This window comes from Mustela nivalis (assembly GCF_964662115.1).
Source record: "Mustela nivalis genome assembly, chromosome: 1".
NCBI lineage: Eukaryota > Metazoa > Chordata > Mammalia > Carnivora > Mustelidae > Mustela > Mustela nivalis.
Genome location: NC_139020.1, coordinates 158,378,338 through 158,398,823, shown reverse-complemented (window position 1 = coordinate 158,398,823; position 20,486 = coordinate 158,378,338). Strand labels below are relative to the sequence as shown.

Here is a 20,486-nt window from a genome sequence, read left to right as displayed (position 1 = left end):
GGGTACTCAGGGCAGGTGCTGGACCTACCAGGGGCCCTCAGGGCTGAGTAAGAGCTGAGCTGCCCTCTCTCTGGGCCAGAGGCAAGTCTGGGGCTTAGCCATAGAGTCAGGATTGCCCTGGGTGGGGCAGGGTTAGTGGGCTGAAGGCAGGTGGGGCCCAGGAGACCAGAGCTGGAGCCAGAACATGGCTGGGTGGGCCTGGACGCACCGTGACCTTATGTTGCCCCGTGAGGTTGGGTGACTCGCACAGCAGCTGGGTCTCTGAAACAGTGAGGGCGCAGGGTGTGGAGCCGATGAGCACCGTGTAGTTGAGCCTCGAGTTGCCAGGCGCAGGAGGCAGGAGGTTCCGGCCCTGCAGGGGTGGGGGTGAGCCAGAGAGCCCCATGGCCCCACAAGCCCTCCCCCTCAGGCCCCCCAACCCCAGGCTCATGGGGGCCCACCTTGAGGATGAGCGGGGAGCTGGGCTTCAGCTCCAGGAGGCCCGTGGGGCTGAGTGGCTCCAGCACAGGGTCCGGGTAATAGAGGAAAGAGGAGGCGTTGAGAACCAGCAGGGCGCGTACGTCATCCATGACGAAGCCCAGCTCGTCGGGCCGCTCCCCCAGCTCTGGGGGGCTACGCGTGGGATTGTCCACCGACGGGGCCCGGCACACCATGGTGGTGTCGTTGTACACCAGGCAGCTCTGGGGACGCAGGTGTAGATGTTGGGCTGGATGCTCCCCACACAGTCAGGCCCCAGCAGGGACGAGTGGCTGCCGCCTTCCCTCCCCAGGATCCACCCCCTCCATACCCCCTCCCCCACCCCACAGTGGCACAAGTTGCTAGGGATCCCACAAGGACTCACATTCTCCCTCTCGACACCTCCATATTTGGCTCTAATGCGGGGTTCGCGGACGGTGGCCAGGTTGGTGCCTGTGACCGTTAGGAGGGTCCCTCCGCTGGAAGATGGGTAGGGGGTCATGGTGGGGGGAAGCTCTGCCCAGGCCCAACACACACAGGTCGAGCTCCCCAAAGATGGTGGGAGGTTAGAATCCCTATGCACTGGACTTCCAATGGCACCAACCATGTCTCAAGGTACACACGGTCCCTCGTCCTGAGAGCCTTGACTCTGGGCACCTCACTGCATTTGTCTGATCTTTCTGAAGAGCCCAGCAGCCCAGAGTTTAGCAGACAATCTGTGTCCGTGACCAACACAAAAACTGGGCTCTTGCATCCAGGGAACGCAACAGTCCAGGTCTTCACATACCCATGTGGGTCCTGCTCCCCGCCACCCCCCACACACCCGCCCAGGCGGAGAAGCACAAAGAGAGGTGGGTGCAGGAGCCCCACCCTGTGTCAGCAGGGACCACACAGCACAGATGGGGTCTTGGGGGCTCACGGTGGGCTGTGGGGGAGGGGCACCCACCTGTTGATGCTCCACTCAGGGTCGATCTTGAGGATGGTGGGATCCTCTGTGTAGTTGTACTTCACCTCCGGGTTGGTGAGCTGAGCGCGGTTGATGTTGATGACAATGGGGGCACTGCCGGGGCTCTGCCCAGGGGGTGTCAGACACCGGATTTCTCTAGAATTCCTCCTAGAGAAGCCAGGAGGGGCGGTGAGGACACAGGTGAGGGGCTTGTTTACAAGATAGGCTCAATAGCTTGGCTCTGTCACCAACATCGGTGCAGGCAAGGCACCGGCACTTCCTGAGCCTCACATGCCCACCTGTAAAACAGAGCCCCAGCGGGACCCGCTTCAGGTACCCGTTGACTGTTCCAGCCACTTTCCGGCCAGGCCTTCCAAGGGGCTCAGCGTGTACCTCCCAGAGGGCCACGCTCAGCATGGATTCCCACTAAGGTGAGCCAGGCACATGGTCGCTACTCCCACCCCTCCTTCCGTCTCCTGATAGAATAATCGAGCCAACCCAAGCCTGGGCCATGAGGAGACTGAATGAACTGGCCAGGGTGGAGAGAGCACTTGGTGACCCCCAGTGAGCAGCAGTCAGTCACTGCCTGCACCTGGGCCCCTGTCCCCTCAGCTCCTTCAGCGCAGCAGAGGCCCCCCGCCACTGGGTCCACTCCTGCAGCAAGGCTGCAAACACCAATAATTAGTCTGAGAGCGGATAATTACCACAGGAAAATATTTAAAGGGCCGTTCCATTATCATCCCTAATCTAAAATTATCCACTTCAAGCTTCAAGGCTTTTGTCAAGATTTTTTTTCCTCTCTTAAGAATTTTTTTTAAATACTTGTGCTCCCAAGGGATCCCCTTCACCCCAAAACAGGGCAGCTGTGCCTGCCCCTCAGGTCCAGGCTCCGCCCACCCATCAACCCTGCCTGCCCTGCCCTTCCCACTCTAGGAGGTAGCCTGTCGCCATGGTAACACTCTCCACCTCTGGTTTCCATAGTGATCACCCCAGCCTGGCTCTCCACACCCCCCTTGTTTCCTGGGCAACGGGAGGGGGCATGCAGCCATCTGAACCAACCACCACCCAGGAAGGTAGGCCTTGCCCTGGCCCCCCACTCCACATCTATAGCCCATACCAGGAGAAAGAGCAGGGTCGGCCGCCAACAGACACAGCGACATCACTGCCCGCATTCAGGTGGCTGCCCTCGATGCCAATCCAGGTGCCCCCTGAAAGAGGCCCTCTTGCAGGGCTCACCCGGTAGAAGGTTGGAGTCTATGGGAAGAAGGGACTTCCTTGAGCTGCAGGAAAGGCCTGCCATTCCGGCCAGAGGCCTGCTCACACCTCCAGCCGTTTCCCGGACCCTGGGTGCACATGGGCTCTCATATGCAGCCCACAGGCAGGGCCCAAAGTGTGCAGGAGGGACCTGGAGACAAGGAGGGGAAGGGAGACCAGAACAGAGGTGTTGCTGGAAGAGGGGACTGATGGAGGACCAAGAGCTCAGTCTGCCCTGTAGCTAGCCCCTAGCCACGGGGGGGGGGGGGGGGGGGGGGGGGGCAGGGGAGAGGCTTACCACAAAGGTGAGGCTTACCACAAAGGTGAAGCGCTTAGGGGACAAGGCCCGGTAGTGGGGGGAACAGTCTCGCACACACACTTCCACCAGGGCATCGTGAGCCCGCACGGTGCTGGCATCCCCAATCTCACAGACGATCCTGCAGGATGCCAAGGGGCCTCAGCGGGCTGCAGGGTCCAGCCTGGGTGCCAGGGCACCCCTGCCTGCCCACCCTAACCAGGCTGCACTCACTGCTCAGCACTGATGTACTCGCTCTCCACAGGGCTGCACAGCACCTTGCCCACACGCACGCCCAGCCGCACGTCCTCAAAGCGCAGGCCCAAGTTCTCGCCCGTGATGGTGAGCCTCGTGCCCCCCTGCCGTGGGCCCGTCTCAGGGAACAGCTGCAGAGATGCCAAGGCTGGGACGCCGGTGCAGTCCGCCACTGCGGGCTGAGCCGGGCAGGGAGCGGGAGGCGGCCAGGGGCTGGAGGTGCTGGGGGGTTGCCTACCTTAAGGATCTTGGGATCAGTGCAGCGGCTGCTGCCGTGACGGGCATGCATCCAGGCAGCAGGCGAGTCGGTGGGGCAGTGGGGGCGCAGGGAGCAACGGCGCTCTGCCACGCACCAGCCACACTCGAAGCGTGGGTCGGCCTTGAGGCAGAGGCCACAGCTCTCTCGCAGGGCTGGACACTTGTACAGGTGGGCTGCGGGGAGGGACACGGTCAGCCTGGCCTGCCCTCAGTGCCCCCTCGAGCCCCAAGCACCCTGCCCAGCTCACCCTGGATATTCTGAGGGTTGTCAATGACGAAGTTGCCATTCCACACCACCGACAGGTTCACAGGCAGGTCGCTGACATCATTGCCCTCGTAGGAATACTGTGGGCAGTAGGTGAGCGGGTGGTCAGACTATACACACAGCCTAGACTCTGGGGTCACAGGCCACTGCCCAGGGTGGTGGGGCAGGGCCTCCCTGCCTCTCCTGGCTATCTCTGGGACTGGCCCCCCAGAACAGGCTTGGCAGGACAGAGTTGGGGGCTCTGCCTGCCCAAAATGGCATTTCCCATCTGGAGCCGGAAATCCCAGAGCTGCCCACCTGCCAGCCAGCCGAGATGGCTAAGCTGTCACACCCAGTTCTGCCTCGGCTTACCACCCCGCAAACACACACACGCACACACCCCCAACACACACAGGGCTTCCTTCCTGGTGCCAGAATCCCTGCTCTCCAGCCAAACCTGTCCCCAGTAGCCCCATGAGGCACACCCTCCAGGGTGACCTCCATTTCCCCCTACAGTCTGCTCTACCACAGAACCAGAACTTCCCAACTGGCCCCCTTGGAACCTGCTTCTTTGTCTGCTGAATGGATTCAGTGATCCTGACACCAGGACTGCCCCGAGGTTTAAGACGTGTGCCCCTGAGCCCTGGCCTGGCAGGAAGCAGCATCAGGGAAGGCCCTGCCCTCCCACCCCCCAGGCTGGGCAGGGCTTGGGGACAATACCACTCCCTGGGGAGCTGGGGCCCAGCACTCCCAGCTGTGTCCCACTTTCTGCAGCTGAAGACCTCCACTCCATCCCAAAGCAATTCATCACTGTTTTATCTGCAGGAATTTAATTGGATCCTATCAAATCCCCTGTACTCCCTTTTCCCTTTCAACACCATCATAGGAAAGACAAATGTGGGCCCGGGAGAGTAGGAAGAAGGCAGGACGGCAGGGACAGACTGGGGGATGGCAGAGAAACAGGGCAGTAGAGGTACACACAGACTCCTGGAGAGCAAAGAGAGGTTGGAGGCAGCTGGGGTGGAAGCAGGGGGTGGGCGTGACAGATCAGGAGATGGGATGGGAAGGACAGGATAGATAGGAAGGTGTAGGGACCTCTCCAGCCAGGTGCAGGCCACAAGGGCCTGGCTAGGTGGCTGACCTGCCCCCTGCCCCCAGGAGGCTGCTGTGACCCCCAGTCTGCCCCGCCAGACACACAAGGCACTGCTGGCCAATGGCAGGCGGCGACACCTGTGACCAGAGGCCTCTCCCCTGGAATTCTCTCCTAATGACTCCCCTCTTGAACAATGAGAAAACCAGACCTGCCAGCCGTCACAGAGCCCGCCAGGGGAGAGCTTGAGGCTGGTCTCAGGACCACCAGTGCAACACTACCCCCATCCACCAGAGAAGGATGTGGGTCTGTAGCGATCGCTGTTGCTCAACTCGCTGGACTTGACCAAAGGCTTCTGAACTGTTACCGTAGCAGATTCCAGACTCCAAACATGGCTGCTCCCCAGCCCTCGGGCCGGGTACCATGCGCCATGTCAGCCACTGTGGACAGTTTCTGGGTCTGGCCGGATGCAGAAAAGGAGCCGAGAGCCTGGACCTTGTGGCCCGGACTTCGGCCCTTCAGGAAGCACAGGGGAGGCTGGCACACGGGCCGTCCCGCACAGCAGCCTTGCCCACGGTGGAAGAGCTCATGCAAAACCATGTGTGCATATCTCACCCCGTCTGCCCAAGTCACCCTCTCCCATGTCTACGATGTGCTCCGGTCAGGTATCTGGGCAGCTCTCAGCACATCCCCCTGCAGCCCACCCCCGACACACACCCCAACACAATCGGGGGTGCCTTCTGAGCCATCCCGGCCACACCTGCCCATGCACTGTCTCTGTGCTAAGAGCAGAAACCAGGTCGTAAGGCAGTGAGGCTGAGCAGCACATGGGGCGCCCGGCAGCCCCCTGGCCTCACCGAGGAGTTCTGGCACTGCAGGCTGGAGCTGTTGAAGCGCAGGGCGGTGACGCGGGCTGGACTTCCTGGGATGTGGAAGAGGCACTCGTAGCCACGCTGGCCTGACTGAGGCTGCGGCAAGTTGCGAGCAGCCAGGGTGATGGGCTTCACCACACCCACTGGCACGTAAATCTGGGTGGAAGGCAGGATCTGTGGGCAGTCCTGGGGGCGACAAAGCTTCAGCTGAAGGGCTGGTGCCACCAGCATGGCGTGCCCTACCCACGGCCTCGACCCCTGTGCACAGAGCCTGCGAGCACCACTGAGCCTGCTTCACACACTGGGCGACCCAGGACTCAGAACGAGCTAGACAAGCTGGAGGCGGGAGGCCTGGGTTCTGTACCTACTGGGCTGTGGCCTCCCCCCTGTGTGCCCATGTGCCCTCGCAGGGCTCAAGGACCCACCCCACCAATCGGCCACCGAGGGGGCCCCATCTGGCCCACAGCTGGAAAGGCCCTTGAGGCAGAAGCAGCCAAGGGAGCGTATGGGGCGCTTGGGCTAGGAGCTCCCAGCTGGGGCCCAGAGAGCATGTAAAAATAGCCAAAGCTGGGCAGGAAAACATCCCGGGCCCCCAGGGCCAGCATCTCAGCAACAGTGACTGATGCAACGGCCCAGCTCCCTTGCAGCACGGCAGGCAGCAGCCTTGGGAGGAGAAGGCCCCTCGGGAACTACGCTGAGCTGGGCTTTAAATAGAGATGCTGAAAACAGGCTGTAATCCCCAAGCCCTGCAGCACTCCCCAGGCGGGCCTGGGCTGGGCTGCTCCACCGAGGTTGTGGGGGCCTGAGGAAGTAACCTGGGCTGCGGCAAGGCAAAGCCTGGCCGGCTGACCGCTCACTGCTGGGTCTGCAGGGATGCACCAATGGGGAGAGGCGGGTGATGAGGACACATACGTAGGGCCCGCCGTTAATATGTTCAGGGGCCCACACCCACACCAGTGCTTCTCTGGCCTTCAAAGAGGTGCCCCAGCCAGCCCCCGAGCCCAGGGATCTGCCTGCTGCCTCCCCAGCCCCTGGCTGCCCCTCCTGGACCACCAGCAGCTCTGGCTCCTTCTGGCCACCAGGACTGGGCTCCTCTCACTCTCTAGCCTCACAACTCCCTCTATAGACACCATCTCTGTTGCCCAGGGGCCCCGGTCTCTCCCTTGGGGTGTGGCCTCTGTGCCTGCATCAGGCCAGAGTCTGGCTCAGGCTACGCCTTGACACCCAGCTCCTGAGGGGCCACCCCACAAGATCCAAACCAGAACCAGAGGTGGGAAGCAGGGTGAGGGTGAGGAGTCCAAGGCCTTCTGAGCAACAAGACTGGTCCAGCTTGGCCCACGTCACACTCCTTAGTTAAGTCCCCATAGAACCTGGGACTACAGCTAAAGAGGGTACATCTGTGGGGTAAGTCCCTCCCTTAAGCGACCTCCCTGGACCCCAGGACTGCCTGCAACCCAGCCCTCAATATGCACACCCTATAGGAGGGCCCTCTTATGTTTCTCCACTAAGGCCCACAACAGCCCTCCGTGGGGTCACTAAGCAGCTTTCTGCTGCCCATGACCCTGCCACCCTCATGGCACCTTTGCCCAGTTGCCCACATGAGCCACGCTCCCAGGGAAGCCCACTGTCCTGGCTCTCACACCACCTGCTCACACAGACACCACCCCGACCCAAACGCCCAAGGTCCCTGCCTACCCCTGGGTTGCCCCCAACAACTACCCTGTCCTGTCATGTGCGACATTACACCAGTGAGTGGACAAACAAAGATCCGGAGGGTGACCGTGGAGGCTGGCCAGAGGAGGCTCTGTGAGGAATGGCCCGAGGCAGGCTGCATGTCCTCTGCTCCCTCCATGCCCCACAGCCAGCTGGACCCATACGTTCCTGCCCTGTCTGACCAACGGGACTGCCGTCCACTGCCAAAGCGAGGGCCCTGGCTTCTGAGCCCGGCTCTGGACCCTGAGGCTGTGCCTGGGGAACCCTGCATGCCCACTCCCCGCTGGCAAGTGCCCAGGTCGGCCTGTCCTGGTTCTGAGAGCCCGGCTGTTTATAAATAAAGTCAGTGCCTTGCCCAGGCTCCAAAATAATTACTACCTAATTACTATCAATTACTACGCAGTACCTCAGAAACTCCAAGAACCAACCAGCCGCACTGCTGGTCAGTCTGAGGGCTTCCCTCATCCACACAATGCCGGTCCCCGGGACTTCCACACTGGCCGAGCCAGACATCTCCCGCTGTGGGCTCCCACTGCACTGGGTGGATGGTCCCCTCCCTGTGTCATCCCTTGGGCATCTCTCTGGTCTGCAGCCTCCAACTAGAGGTCTTCTTCTGAGGCCTTCTCGGAAGGCTATACAGTAGAGCCAGTGACCAGGCTGGGCTCAGGTCAACACAGCCTCAGAGAATGTCCCTAACACCATGAGCCATGAGATCAGCATCCCAGCCACCCATGGGAGCTCTCGGGTTCTGCCACAGCTCTGAAACCCTGAGCTCTCCCGGATGGCCTTACCTCAGACACATTGACACGGCCCTCTAGAAAGGCGCAGTCGGCAGCGTTGTGAGTGCACACGTGGCGGTATTTGCACCAGTGGCAGGGGAAGGAGCCGTTGACACAGGACAGGCAGCTGCGGGAAGAGGGCAGAGCAGTGAAACTGGGGCAGCCTGTGCCTCCACCCAGTGGCCACATGGGGCTGCACTAGCTCCCTGCTGGTTCTTTGGCAGCAGATCACAGTGCCACCTCAGGGCCTTTGCACTGGCTGCTCCTCCCGCTGCTCAGAGAGGCCCGCCTGGTGCTTCCCTCTCACTTCACTGCTTTTCTTCCAGACTCAGAACACCTGACAGCCCACCCCAGTGTCTGCTGACAAAGCAAACGCCTAAAGCCTACAGTGTCCACTGAGGTGACCACTGGCTATGCCAAGCCACACGTGACAATTAGTGCTGGGAAATGTGTCGGAGCAGATGTGGAAATGCATTTTCTATTCCAAGCTCAATGAACTTCAGCTTCAATTCAGAAGGAAAGCCATCGCTACAGGGCCTCAGAGACCAGTCGTGGACAGCCGCCATCCCAACCAAGAATGCAAGCTCTGCCTGGCAGAAGCTTGGCCAGTTCACGCCCCCATGTCCCCAGGCCTGGACAGGGCCCTTGCTGTGCTCTGGCCCATGCAAACTCCTGTGGCTGGCACCCTGTCATCCCTGCATCATCCCTGCAGCACCCGTGTCACCCACCTCACCTGGAGAAAACCACCTCTGACTTCTCTCAAGGACCTCCCAGCCTGCCTGCCACCCTGCTTCTCCAGAGACCTTCCCTCCCCTCCGGCTCTGAGCACTGGCCCCTGCTCCAGAAACCCCAGGCCGCCCTGGGCAGAGAGAGGAAGCTGGCTGACACCGACACCTGGGTCCCCTGTGGGCACCCACGAAGAGCCAGGACAGTCAGTCTGGAGGTCAATAAACAAAGGCCCCGCTGAAAAACAGCTGCCTCCAGCTCCATGGCTGAACCACACAGCCTGCGTGGGCCTTCCCGCCACCCCCCTCACCCCTCAGGGGCCTTCCAGTCTGGGTCCCCTCCAGGTCAGGCCCGGGACCCCAGCTTATGGCAGGACGCGTAACAGGTCACCAGTTCCCCTGCTCTTCCTCTGAGGCCCCAAGACAAGCACACCGGGGCAGCAGCAGGGAAACGCCCAACTTCAGCTCTTTGTGCCCCCAGGGGCTCTGTCAACCACCACCAGGGCGGACCTGGACTCCTGTCTGTCCCTGAGCAGCAGGTACCTGGCTATAGCAACCCGCCCCTGCCCATGTGGCTGCACAGGAGTATCAGGCCAGGAGGGCCAGGAGGACCAGAACACTCACGACTGGTGGACGCTGCAGTTGTAGAAGACAAAGTCCACGGACGCAAACTTCTTGCCGGTCTCCTTGGACTTCAGGTAAAGCCTGACCACCCGCTGGTCTCCTGCAGAAGCAGTGTAGGCCCAATTCATCGGGCCACCTGGGGCCAAGGAACCCAGGGCGCCAGCCCACGATGGGACGGCCTCGCCAAGGATGTTGCCTGCCACCACGTGCACAGGCACGCCTGTGCAGGCATCTGCTGGCAGACACCTGCAATCCCCATCCCGAGCCGTCACCTGCTCCTTCCCCTGCCACCCCACAGGAAACATGCCTATTCCCTGACCGAAAGGATGGCTGCAGGGGCTGTCCCGGCCCCAGGCCATGGCAACACTCACCCTGACCTCGCGTGATGGGGGCCACCTCCTGTGCAGAGGGTGAACGGCAATGGATCCGACCATCCTCCAGGATGCTCTCAGACTCAGTGAAGTCCTCGAAGGAGCAATTGACACCAGCCGAGAGGTCGGGCACATTCCGGGCCTGCAGCACGAGCTGGGACCCCCCATGGCAGGAGGCCTCGGTGAGCAGGCCCCACAGGTCCCCCTTCCCCCCATCACCTGCCCCCGCCCCTGGGGCAGCCGTGCTCACCGGAACCTGAGACATGGTGACCGACACGTTGCGAGGCTGCACCGTCAGCTGGACGCAGTGCAGCAGGTCTGAGGCAAAGCGCTGGGGCTCATCGGCCCGCTCGCAGGCATCCTGCCGGGAGCAGCTGCAGGCACAGGGTGCTATGGCTGGGTGTGGGGAAGGCAGCCAGAGCGGCACCCCGAGCCTGCCAGCCCCTGCTCAGCAGGGTAATCCTCACCCGCACTTGGAGGAACCCAGCAGCTTTACCTGGTACCCTGTCTTTACTGGGGTAAAGGTGGGTAGGCCATCACTTAGCCAGTCCCAGGCAACTTCGCCCAGGGGAGACCCAGGGGCACTCACAGGGGAGCTGCAACGGCCACAGTGTGGCCATGAGGGTCCCCCCAGATCAGAGACTGCCAGGGCCCTGCAGCCCACCCCTGCACCCCATCCACTCACATGCTGTGCAGGACACACCAGCCGCAGTGGGGGTCCCGTGATCCCAGGCACAGCTCGCATGATGTATACTGCACACAGCTTTCCACGGGCACCCGGGTCACCTGCCAGAACGGGGAGCTCAGCTTCAGGCCCCCGCAAGGCCCTTCCCAGAGACCGCTGCCAGCCCACCTCCTCACCATCACTGTGTGTCCGCTATACCGGGCCCTATTCCCCTACATGAGGGAAGCTTCCATCTCTGGCCTTTCTCCAGCACGGTCTATTCAAAGGCGGTCCTGTGACCCTGACTTGGCCAAGTCAGGCCAAACAAACTGGGTCTCTCCCTGGGAGACAGCAGCCAGGAGGCAAGCAAGCTGGTGCAAGTGAACTACCCAGAGAAGAACCGACAGTTCCAGCCAGAGTCACTCCCCCATCCGTCTGGACTCTGAGCTCCCCACCAGAGCGTCAGCCCCAATCCTAAGCACAGCTGCAGGCTGGGTCCTGCTCACCCTGACCTCGCCTGCTTGGCCCTGAGATCCTCCGAGAGCTGGAATAACCTGATGGCCAGGAGAGGAGCAGAGGAGAAATGAGAGCTGGCCAATGAGTGAGGCCTGGCCTCACCAAACCCATCCTAGACTGCCCCACCTGCCCACCCCCTTGGCCAAGGGGTCACCAGCTTGACAAGAGCAGAGGCTGGCTCCAAGTAGGCTATGCCAGGAACACAAATGGATGGGCCTTGACCAGGGGGGCCAGGCCAGGCACCAACCCCATGGGGACAGCTGCCTGAAGCCCCAATTGGGCAGATGGGATCAGGGCCATGCAGGGTCTCAACTCAAGAACTCAGCGCCCCAGACATGTACTCTCAGCCCTCGGATGACGTCAGTACTCTGATAAAACTTACTCAAATAACTGTTCCTGAGAATGTGCAACTGTTCAGGGAGGGGATGGGAATTCCAACGCTGATGGGGGAAAATCTAGAACCAGTATGGATGAAGTAGATCAATGACAGCCATGCCCGGCACCCTGAAGGTAGCCCCCCATCCATGCCCGCCCCACGTGTCTGGCCACAGGCCACCCACCTGCTTTTCTGTCATCGCATAAAGGTACTGGCGGTCAGGGCTGAGGACCAGGTCCCGCAGGATGGGGCTGCTCTCCTGGGCCACCACGCTCTCATAGGCCAGGGCTGGCCGGCCACTGGGGTTTGCCAGGTCCACCAGGATCTGTGGAGTGAAGGGCCAGAGTGGGGCTGTGCTAAAGTCTTTCTGCCCCAGTCCCACACCTTCTGCAGGGCAGGGGTCTGGAGCCCCTCCCCCGGCTGGCCTGTAAGTACAAGGCTGAAGCCTCCACCCACCCCAAGGAGGCTGCGTAGGATAAACTATGGCCCCATAGGTGGGTCCTGCCCTAGCCTCTTTAACAGTCAACAGAGACCATGGGGATGACCATTACCCACTACCACCCATCACCAGCTGCACAGCCAAGTCTGGCATAGAGGTGGCGGGAGCCCCTGGCAGGTGCCCCACCTTCCCTAGGGCCAGGCTGGGTGCCCCAGAGGAAGGGCTATTTGTGCAGAGGGTAGGAAGGAATGATGAGGCAGCAGGGGCCTTCCAGGGAAAGGGACACGTCCAGTGTGGCTGAGAAGTGTAACTGGGAGACTCCGGGGCAGGGAAGCAGCACTGGAGTGAGGGGCCAAGCCAGGGTCCTGGAATGGGGTATACTCCCACAAGAAGGCAAGAGGGCAGGCATCTCTACAGCATGGAAATATATTCCAGATCCCAAACAAACCGGGCGTTAATTAGCCAGCACTTCTCTGCAGCTTGAAATGCTGCAAGTATTTTTAGTTGCTTTCACCAAACAAATGTATTTAATTAACAGAAAGACCCAGGGGGCTTTCCAGAGATGGGAGTCATGAGGCAGCGTCTGCCCAGCTCAGCCGGTCCTGGGTAAGCTCCCAGGGCACAAGATAGCCAGCCCTGCTCCATCAGGCCCACCCTCCCTGGCTGTAACCAAGTGGCCAGCCCCCCTCTCCACCTCCGCCTGGGGCTGGGACTCAGCCCAGCACTCCTCTCTTGCGCCTCCACACCGACAGGCCAGGGCAGGCCTCACTGGCTGGGGTGGGCCGCAGAGGCAGCGAACACCCCTGCTCTGTGTGGGCCCAGGGCGGCCAGCCAGGGTGGGGCGCTATGTCTCTGGGCCAGAGGCTGCCTGCCGCAGGGCTGCAGGCGATGGGGAGGGCTGCATTCCTGAGAGCCCGAGGCCACCCCCCACATCCGCTCAGCTGCCTCCCGGCCAGGCAGGCAGGCTTAAGTCAAACCAGACCCGGAAGAGCTGAGCCCTGAGCTGGACAGAAGGAGGCAGCCACGGGCTGGGCCAGGAGCCGCCCAAGGGGAAGGGGTGCCAGGTGAGGGCCCACAGCAGCCCAGCCTCAGCGCCCCCACGGGTGGTTGTGCACAGGACCCCAACCTGTGCGCAGCCAGCTCCACAAACCTCCTGTCCTGCTGGGCCGGGTAGCCAGCACAGGGAGAGCCCACTGTCAGCTTCTCAAGCTGGCAGGCCCAGGCCAACATCAGCCATGGGAGAGGTCAGGAAGGCCCCCAGCACAGCCTCTGGACCCACGCTGCCTAGGCCTCAGCCCCAGCTCAGACAACCCCAACTGTACAACCGAGGTGGGGTGCTGACCCTCTTTCTGCCTCAGTGTCCCTACTTGTGAAATGGGGATGACAGACACCACTCCCCACATCAGAGCTATTCTGAAAATTAAACAAGGACCTAGCCAGTGAGCCAGGAAGAATGGACACAGAGTGGCTGGGCCACAAGGCAATCCCCACACCCTGGCAGCCATCCACCCAGGCCTGGCAAGGCCAGCCTGGACAATGACCAGGAGGCAGGGGACAAGAAGGTCAGGAGGGCAGGGCCCAGGTGCAGGCAAGGGGCAGCAGCAGGACCCAGATCTCCAGACCCAGTCTCAACTCAACTGATTCATATCAAGACTCCGGATTTCCCCCAGAGCCCTGCCCTACGCCTGGACCCCCTCCCTGCGGGGGCTGCCTACAGCCACCTAGAAGCCCAGGCCCAGTCCCAGGCCTCCCAGCCCCAGGCCCTGTCCCGTAGTGCCCCAACATGGCCCTTCAAACCAGACACCTGCGACTTCCACCCCAGAGGCCCTGACAGCCAGGCCTGACCAGACCTCAGACCTGTGCATGCTAGGGGTGTGCCAGAACAGGGATGCTTGAGGGTCCCCAGGGTTAGGGTTAGGGCCGGGCCATGGATACCAACTAAAGGACCATCCACCCATAGCCCAGGCAGGCACAGGCAGACACTCCAGGGAAGGGTACAGCCAGGGGGCATACCAGCTCTGCGGCATGGAAGGGGGCAGGCAGAGAGCAGGCCTTCTCCCCAGGGTCCCGGGGAAAGCAGGCAGGGAGGCAGGCCAGTTGCAGGCTCCGGAACACCCCGCCCCTGGGCTAGCAGTGTGCCAACTCTGACAGGTGGCCCCTGACAGCTGCGGGGGGACCAGGCACGTCCAGCTGTCTGTCCGCCACACATCCATCTGTCTACCCACCTGCCCAGCACCGGACAGCCCTAGCCCTTTCACACGCCCAGGCAGCCTCCATGGACGCAGGACATTTCTGGAGGGCATCCGGGAGGCAGGGCCAGCAGGCCAGCGGATGGACATGCCACAGGTGGCAGGCCCCAAGCCGTGCAGTGAGTAGCCATCATCCAGGCTCAACAGGGCCCCAGCATGCACACATGTGACAGTCAGATGGGGTGGAAGGAGTCCAACCCAGGAATGACTAGGGCTCAGGATAAACTGGCAAGTTCCCAATTGGTTTTTGGGCTGCAGGGCCTGTGTCACATAGACGGGTAAACTGAGACCTGCGAGGGCCTGCCAGAGGACCTACACCTGGGGCCAGAATCTGCCCCCAAAGTGGGAGGGATGCAGCATGCCGCAGGGAAGGCATTCCAGGGAGAAGGGGTGTGCAGGGTGGGCACAGGGCCAGGCAGCAGGCAGGACGGCGGGACGGACGGCGGGACACATGCCGCTGGCAGCGCACGTGCCGACGCCACTCCCCAGTGCACAGCTGTCCGGTTGAGGGCCACCCACCTGGGGATGGCCCACCCTGGGGCAGCTGGGCTTTCGGAGGGCACAGGAGACTTCCGGCATCCCCTGGTATCTGCCCGCCCACCTCCAGCTGTCACCTCCATGCTCTGCGAAACTTGCTCCAAAGACCACTAGAACTTCCCACAACTAGCCACGACCACCTTCCCTCCCACGTGCCACCACAGAAAAACCTCAGGCCCCAAACCCAACTCTGTTTCTCTGCTGTGGTGCCCTTCCAGCACCTGCAGAGAAAAGACCCCTCTTCCCTCTGCCCAGATGGCCAGAGTGGGGTAGCCAGTCTCCCCAAGCCTGCCTGCTGGGTTGTACCAGGCCCAGGCGCCCCCGGGCTCTGACCACGGGGACACAGCCAGCCCCACCTGGCCTTTGCCCCAGCCCTCCAGCTCTGCCTACTTCTCCAACCAGGGTTTTTTGCTGCACCGACATATGTGAGGGAGTCCCCTGCATTCTGAGCTGTCAGAGCCCCCAGCAAACTTTCGGTGCCAGGACCCCAAACACTGTGGGCCACACACCTACCCACCAACTTGAGGAATCACCTGCCCCTTCCCACAGAGGCCGGGGAGCAGGGTCATCCCTTCACTCCAGGCCAGCAAAGTCCTGGAGGCTTAGGACACACCAAGGGTTCCTGCAAAGAGAGCCCTGTGCAGGGCCACGGGAAGGCAGCTGGGGGCAGGTGGGCAGCCCCTGGCCCCAGAGGCCCAAGCCCCAGGCTGGCCCAGCCGACTGCCCCCACACCCATCCCTGCGTGGCTCTCACCAACTGTTGTGGCCCGGCCAGGTCAGCTGTCCGTCCAGCCCAAAGCCAACAAAGGGCTCATTCTCTGGGCTGAGGGCGGGCAGGGGCACCGGGAGGATGTCTGGGCCGTGCAGGCTGCTTGCCAAGACCGGCACGCGCCCTAGCTGCCCGGAGGCAGGGGGCTGCCCGGCTTGGCCCTGGCCAGGGTGGGGAAAGAGTTCCCTCCTCTGCATGCCCCAAGATAATAGCCCTTGTGTCCCTATCTGTGGAATGGGGGTTCACTGACAGGACCAGACAGCAAGGACCCCAAGGGTTATAACAGGCCAGCGGGCAGTGAGCTGTCTGCAGGGCTGGGACCCCACGGCTATCTCCCCACTCCAGTACATGTAGCTGCCCAGCCTGTTCCCAGCCCTGCCCCCCAGGCAGCAATGCAGTACCAGGAGGGGCTGCGTGAGGGGCAGGGGCCTCTTTCACTCCCTCTTTGAAGGAGTCCATCATCTCCTCTCCTTCCTAATCAGGGGCCTGTGGCTGAGGCCAGGGTAAAGCCAGCTCCTGGGCCCCTCCTCACCCCCTTACAAGCTGCCACAGGATCTCCCCCTCCTCTCGCTGGGGGCAGGTTCCAGGCCCTTTCCTGGGACCATTCTCAGAAAGGCCAGGAGGAATTTGATACTGGAAAAGCAATTAACAATTTCCTCTTGGCAGTACTTGGGTAATTAAAACATGATTTGCAGGAGGCCTGGTGGCTGTAACTGGGCCAAACACACCTGGCGAAACTGGGGGGCGGGTCCCAGGAACCTTGTCTTTTCCAAGCCTAGCCCTCGACACAGAGAAGAGCAGACACCAACCAACATAAACAATGGTCATCGTTGACCTTTGGTCTCTTCCTCTGCCAACAGAAATCCATCTCATAGGGCTGTGTGAGAGTTCAGAAGCTCACAGTTCCAACAGCAGAGGAGGGAAGACCATTTAGAAGCTACTTGGAAACCGGACCCCTGAGGCAAGATGCTGCCATGGCAGGGGCTGTGCATGGCGGTGCACAGCCCCTGCGGTGAAGGCCACACAAAGCGGGGCCACAAGGCGACACAGATCACATGGCCTTCCGTCATAGATCTCTGAGTGGGACTGTCCTCAGCGGGAATGTGGCTAGAGTGCCCATTACAGCCTGGGATTTAATGAGCCCCAGGCCATACAGCGACCCTCCAACTGATGCCCTTGTCTCAAACCCAAGAACCAGCCACTGCCCACCTTCCCATTCATGACCCATGTCACTCACGCTACTCTCACCCCCTGGATCCCCAACATGAGCAGGTAGATGCAACCCTGAAGCCACCACAGTCATCTGACTCCCTGCCCCTAACCAGGCCAGACCTCTGGAGCTTCTCCCAGAATTCTGCAGGACAGGTCCCTGCCCCCACGTTGCTGAGCACCACAGGGTCACCAGTGACCTGTCCACCCCAGGAGTGTCCACCGCAGGATAATGGGTGGTCAGTGCAGCCCAGGCAGCTTCTCCTACCTCAGCAAGCATGAGAGCATCTCTGAGCTTTGGCCCTACTGTTCCTTCCTTTTGGAATGCCCTTCCTGGCAGACTCCCCAGCAGGGATGTTCTAGTCTGTGTACCCATCTTGCTGTGATGCCGGGAGTTCTCACACCCTGACCCCTGAGAGGGTGGGTCCTGGAGGTCGGGGTCCTGTCTGCCCATAAGGAGGGAAACTGTGCACTGCGGACACTAATCTTAGGCCCTCACAAGGCCACCCCCAAACCCAGACACACACGGGATCGGGCACAGGGTGGCCGCTGCCAGCTGGCACCCGAGGACATCATTCTTGTTCAAGTGCCTCTGCTCAGGCTGAGGCCTGAGCTGCTGGACCCCACAGGGAGGTAGGACCCTTATGCCTGCCTCGGGCCACCACGGGCCGCCTTCTCATGCAAAGAAACAATGCTCGTGGAGCACTGGCTCTGGGACCAAGGGTTGGGATGTGAGACCCAAGGGGGAATGGGATGTCCCTGTGCCCTTCTGGCACCACACACCACAGCCAGCCACATCCAGGAGAACCACAAAGAGCATAGTAGGTCTTCCATAGGACATACAGACATCCCTAGGGCACTATGCAGCAGCCCCCGCAGGTTCCAGGGACCACATCATCGGCAGGCAGAGGCAGGGCACTCACAGGGCCCCTTGGGTGCAGCAACTAAGAGACACAAGAAGCTGGCAGCTGGGGCCTCTCCACTCTCCACCAGCAATGCTCCAGGGGTCGGAACGCCCCAGGGCCTAGCAGCCCGCCATAAACATAGCCCGACAGCACATGCTCAAAGCGGCTGCGCTTTGCCGGGTGCGACCATACTTGATCCTGGAGACGGCAACAGGGGCAGCCCTCAAGGTTCAGGACAGAAACATAAGCCAGGCCCCGGTGCCCCACTCCCAAGGAGAAGGCCCGTAGAAACGCAGCCCCACGACACTGTGACACACAGGACATGGGCACAGCACGCACACCGTGGCCCCGCCCACCACAGGCTTGCTGGAGACAAGGCCGCACCTGCCCTGAGCCAAAGGTCCCCTTGTGTGCACATCTGCCACACGCCCCGTCGTCAGGACCGGTGAGAACCAACTGGCAGCCCAGCACGGCAAGGCCAAGCCTCACAGAGAACAAGAGAAAAACAGACACAGACGATGTGCTGCCAGTCCCCCAAGAAGCCCCCACCTTGGCAAAACAACCCTCGGGATGGACATCCCCCACTGAAGTGGAGCAGGGGAGAGGGGACCTGCTGCACTTTGTGTGACAAGCTCCGGGCTGCAAGGCCACAGCTGCGTTGCTTCCTGTGGGCACATCCCATTTCAGTGTGGACATTGGTTACATACGAGCCGCCTGCAGGATGCAGGGATCTCCCTGCCCCACCCCCGCCATGCTACAGGGAGCTGCCCGCATGCACTCAGGGCCCACGGTTCAGCATGACAAGAATGTCTGCAGGCGCTTAGCCACCAATGATGCAGGCTGCCCTGGGAGCCTCTGCGGGTCTCTAGGGAGCAGATTACTAGGAGTCAAGGGCACCCCCACCCCACACACACACAAGATGCAAATCCACAGGGCTCCAGGCAGAAGAACAGGAGGTGGTGACACTCCTTGTGGCTGAGGAGCTGGGGGACTAGGGGCCTGGTCCTGCCCAGCATCTTTCTCAGGGCCACCATCCTGCCCCCAGCCCCATGGGGGCTCTCCCCAGTGCACCTCCTGCATAGACCTGGGCTGGAGAAGCGGGGACCCCTGCTGGATGCATGGAGCAGGCTTTCGCCCAGGACAGAGGCTCTGGGGCCGGGACCTAAGAAGAGGCCGCCTCTCAACAGGTCTTGGAAATACCACCGGACTCTGAATTTCGGCATCCTATGAGGACGGGGAGGGCTGGGGAGAATGGAAAAAGCACCCACAGGGAAGCTTCTCGAGCAGAGCCGTGAGGCCCCTGGAGGGTAAAAGGTCTCCCAGTCACCGGCAGCCCAGGGCCAAGGCAGCAAATGCTCAGCAGCCACTAGCACAGCCAGGATGCCAAAGAGGTAGGTGAGAGCAGGGAGCTCCTGGGGCCCAGATACAGCCAAGGCCTGAGTACACAGGGACAGTGGCCTGGCCGGGCCCCAGCGCCATGGCCTAGATGCTGTGGCCACAGCCCTGTCTCCCCTCCATGTGAGGATCACCATGCAGGAAGTAATGTCAACCTCCCTAGGGCCTCCCAACAGCCCCCAGGAGGCATGGCCCACCCAACATCAGGGGAGGAAAGCACCATGGCAGGCCTCCCTGCTAGCTACACTCCTAAACAGCCCAGCCCAGCCCCAGAGCCCAGCTGGGTGGCTGTCCCGTGGGTCCTACCCCAAGGCCTAGCACCCTGCCAGCCAGCGATGCCACAGCCCAGATCACCGTGGTCATAAGCTGATAGCCCACAGCAACCTTGGGTTGGCCCATGCTGCTTTCTAAAAACGTGCCATTAGCTGCCAATGCTTAACAATAAAGAGATCTAACACAAAATATGGATTTCCAGATTCTCTTGAAAAACCGGATGTTGAGGCAGACGGGGTCCACTTTTCCCCTGGCACAGCCTCTGGAGAGAAGGGTGGCTCAGCCCAGCCCTGAGCCCTAGAGCAGGCATGGTACCAGGGCCAGCCTGGCCTGGGGGTGTCCCTCACCAGGCCCAGAGGTCAGGGACTGTCCCCACATATGCTTTGCAGAAAGGGAGAGTCCAAGAAGGCCTCCAGGCTGGGGCGGGGCATGCAGGGCACCTGCTGGCAGGAGTCCAGGGCAGGTCCTCTCCACACCCGCTGTGAGTACCTGAGCTGACTCAAAGGAACTCAAACCCACCCATGGGAGCTCCTGCCAGGGTCCAGGGGTCCCTGGTGGCCACTCAGAGTGGGAGGGGAGGGTGGTACATGCAGGACTGGGGCTCGGTGTGGGGAGGGGTCAGCCCAGGAGGACAAGTGCCTCCGTTGGCAGGGAGGGCAGCAGGTGGTGAGCAGGGCCTCTAGGGAAGGCCAGGGGAATCAGGGAGCACCCCCCCCCAGCCAGCCCTGAACAGCTGAAGTTGGCAGGTCTTAAATTAATCGGCTACAATTTTACACAACAACGTTCTCGTTCTCGGTGGGGCCTGGCAGAGGGCCAGCTGGGTCCCTAGAGCTCACCAGTTACTTCTTAAAGCTGAAGAAAAAACCAGGCCTGGGGAAGATGGGGGCCTGTCAGCACAGCAGGCCTGCCCCTGACCCAGTGGTGGGCAGGGGTCCCCAGGGCCCAGGCCCCAACCCATGACTCAGATAAAAGAGGAGAGGCAGTGAGGGAGCACAGCGCTGGACTGGGCTGGGCCAGAGATGCTCCCTACCCTCAGCTGGGGTCAGGATGACATAGTGGGAGGGTGGATGAGGTAGGAGAGAAATTCTGCCACAGGTGGGAACCATGCACAGCAAAGAGCAGGTGTCCTGCACCATGGGTCAAGGCTGGAGGCCTAGCTTGGGGGTCTGGGGGAGGTTATGGAGAGATGGGGCAAGCAAAATAAGACTGAAACCCCTTCCTCCAGCCCCTAAGCTGCTTCAGGCCTCCAACAGCAGACATGTCCCAGGATGTG

At 61.5% G+C, this 20,486-nt stretch overlaps 1 protein-coding gene across 1 annotated transcript in view; it reads right to left on the bottom strand.

Moving 5' to 3' along the window:
- The window catches only part of PLXNA1 (plexin A1), a 49,444-nt gene that overhangs the window by 17,415 nt on the left and 11,543 nt on the right, over positions 1 to 20,486 (bottom strand). Inside the window, exons 4-19 of the mRNA XM_082746908.1 lie at positions 11,623 to 11,763; positions 10,568 to 10,668; positions 10,133 to 10,256; positions 9,883 to 10,036; positions 9,512 to 9,611; positions 8,175 to 8,289; positions 5,656 to 5,856; positions 3,713 to 3,809; positions 3,445 to 3,638; positions 3,186 to 3,337; positions 2,973 to 3,093; positions 2,520 to 2,656; positions 1,403 to 1,570; positions 842 to 935; positions 441 to 680; positions 209 to 352 (exon numbers count right to left, since the gene is read on the bottom strand). Coding sequence (XP_082603034.1) covers positions 209 to 352; positions 441 to 680; positions 842 to 935; positions 1,403 to 1,570; positions 2,520 to 2,656; positions 2,973 to 3,093; positions 3,186 to 3,337; positions 3,445 to 3,638; positions 3,713 to 3,809; positions 5,656 to 5,856; positions 8,175 to 8,289; positions 9,512 to 9,611; positions 9,883 to 10,036; positions 10,133 to 10,256; positions 10,568 to 10,668; positions 11,623 to 11,763 — 2,283 coding nt within the window. The remainder of the gene's footprint in view (positions 1 to 208; positions 353 to 440; positions 681 to 841; positions 936 to 1,402; positions 1,571 to 2,519; positions 2,657 to 2,972; positions 3,094 to 3,185; positions 3,338 to 3,444; positions 3,639 to 3,712; positions 3,810 to 5,655; positions 5,857 to 8,174; positions 8,290 to 9,511; positions 9,612 to 9,882; positions 10,037 to 10,132; positions 10,257 to 10,567; positions 10,669 to 11,622; positions 11,764 to 20,486) is intronic.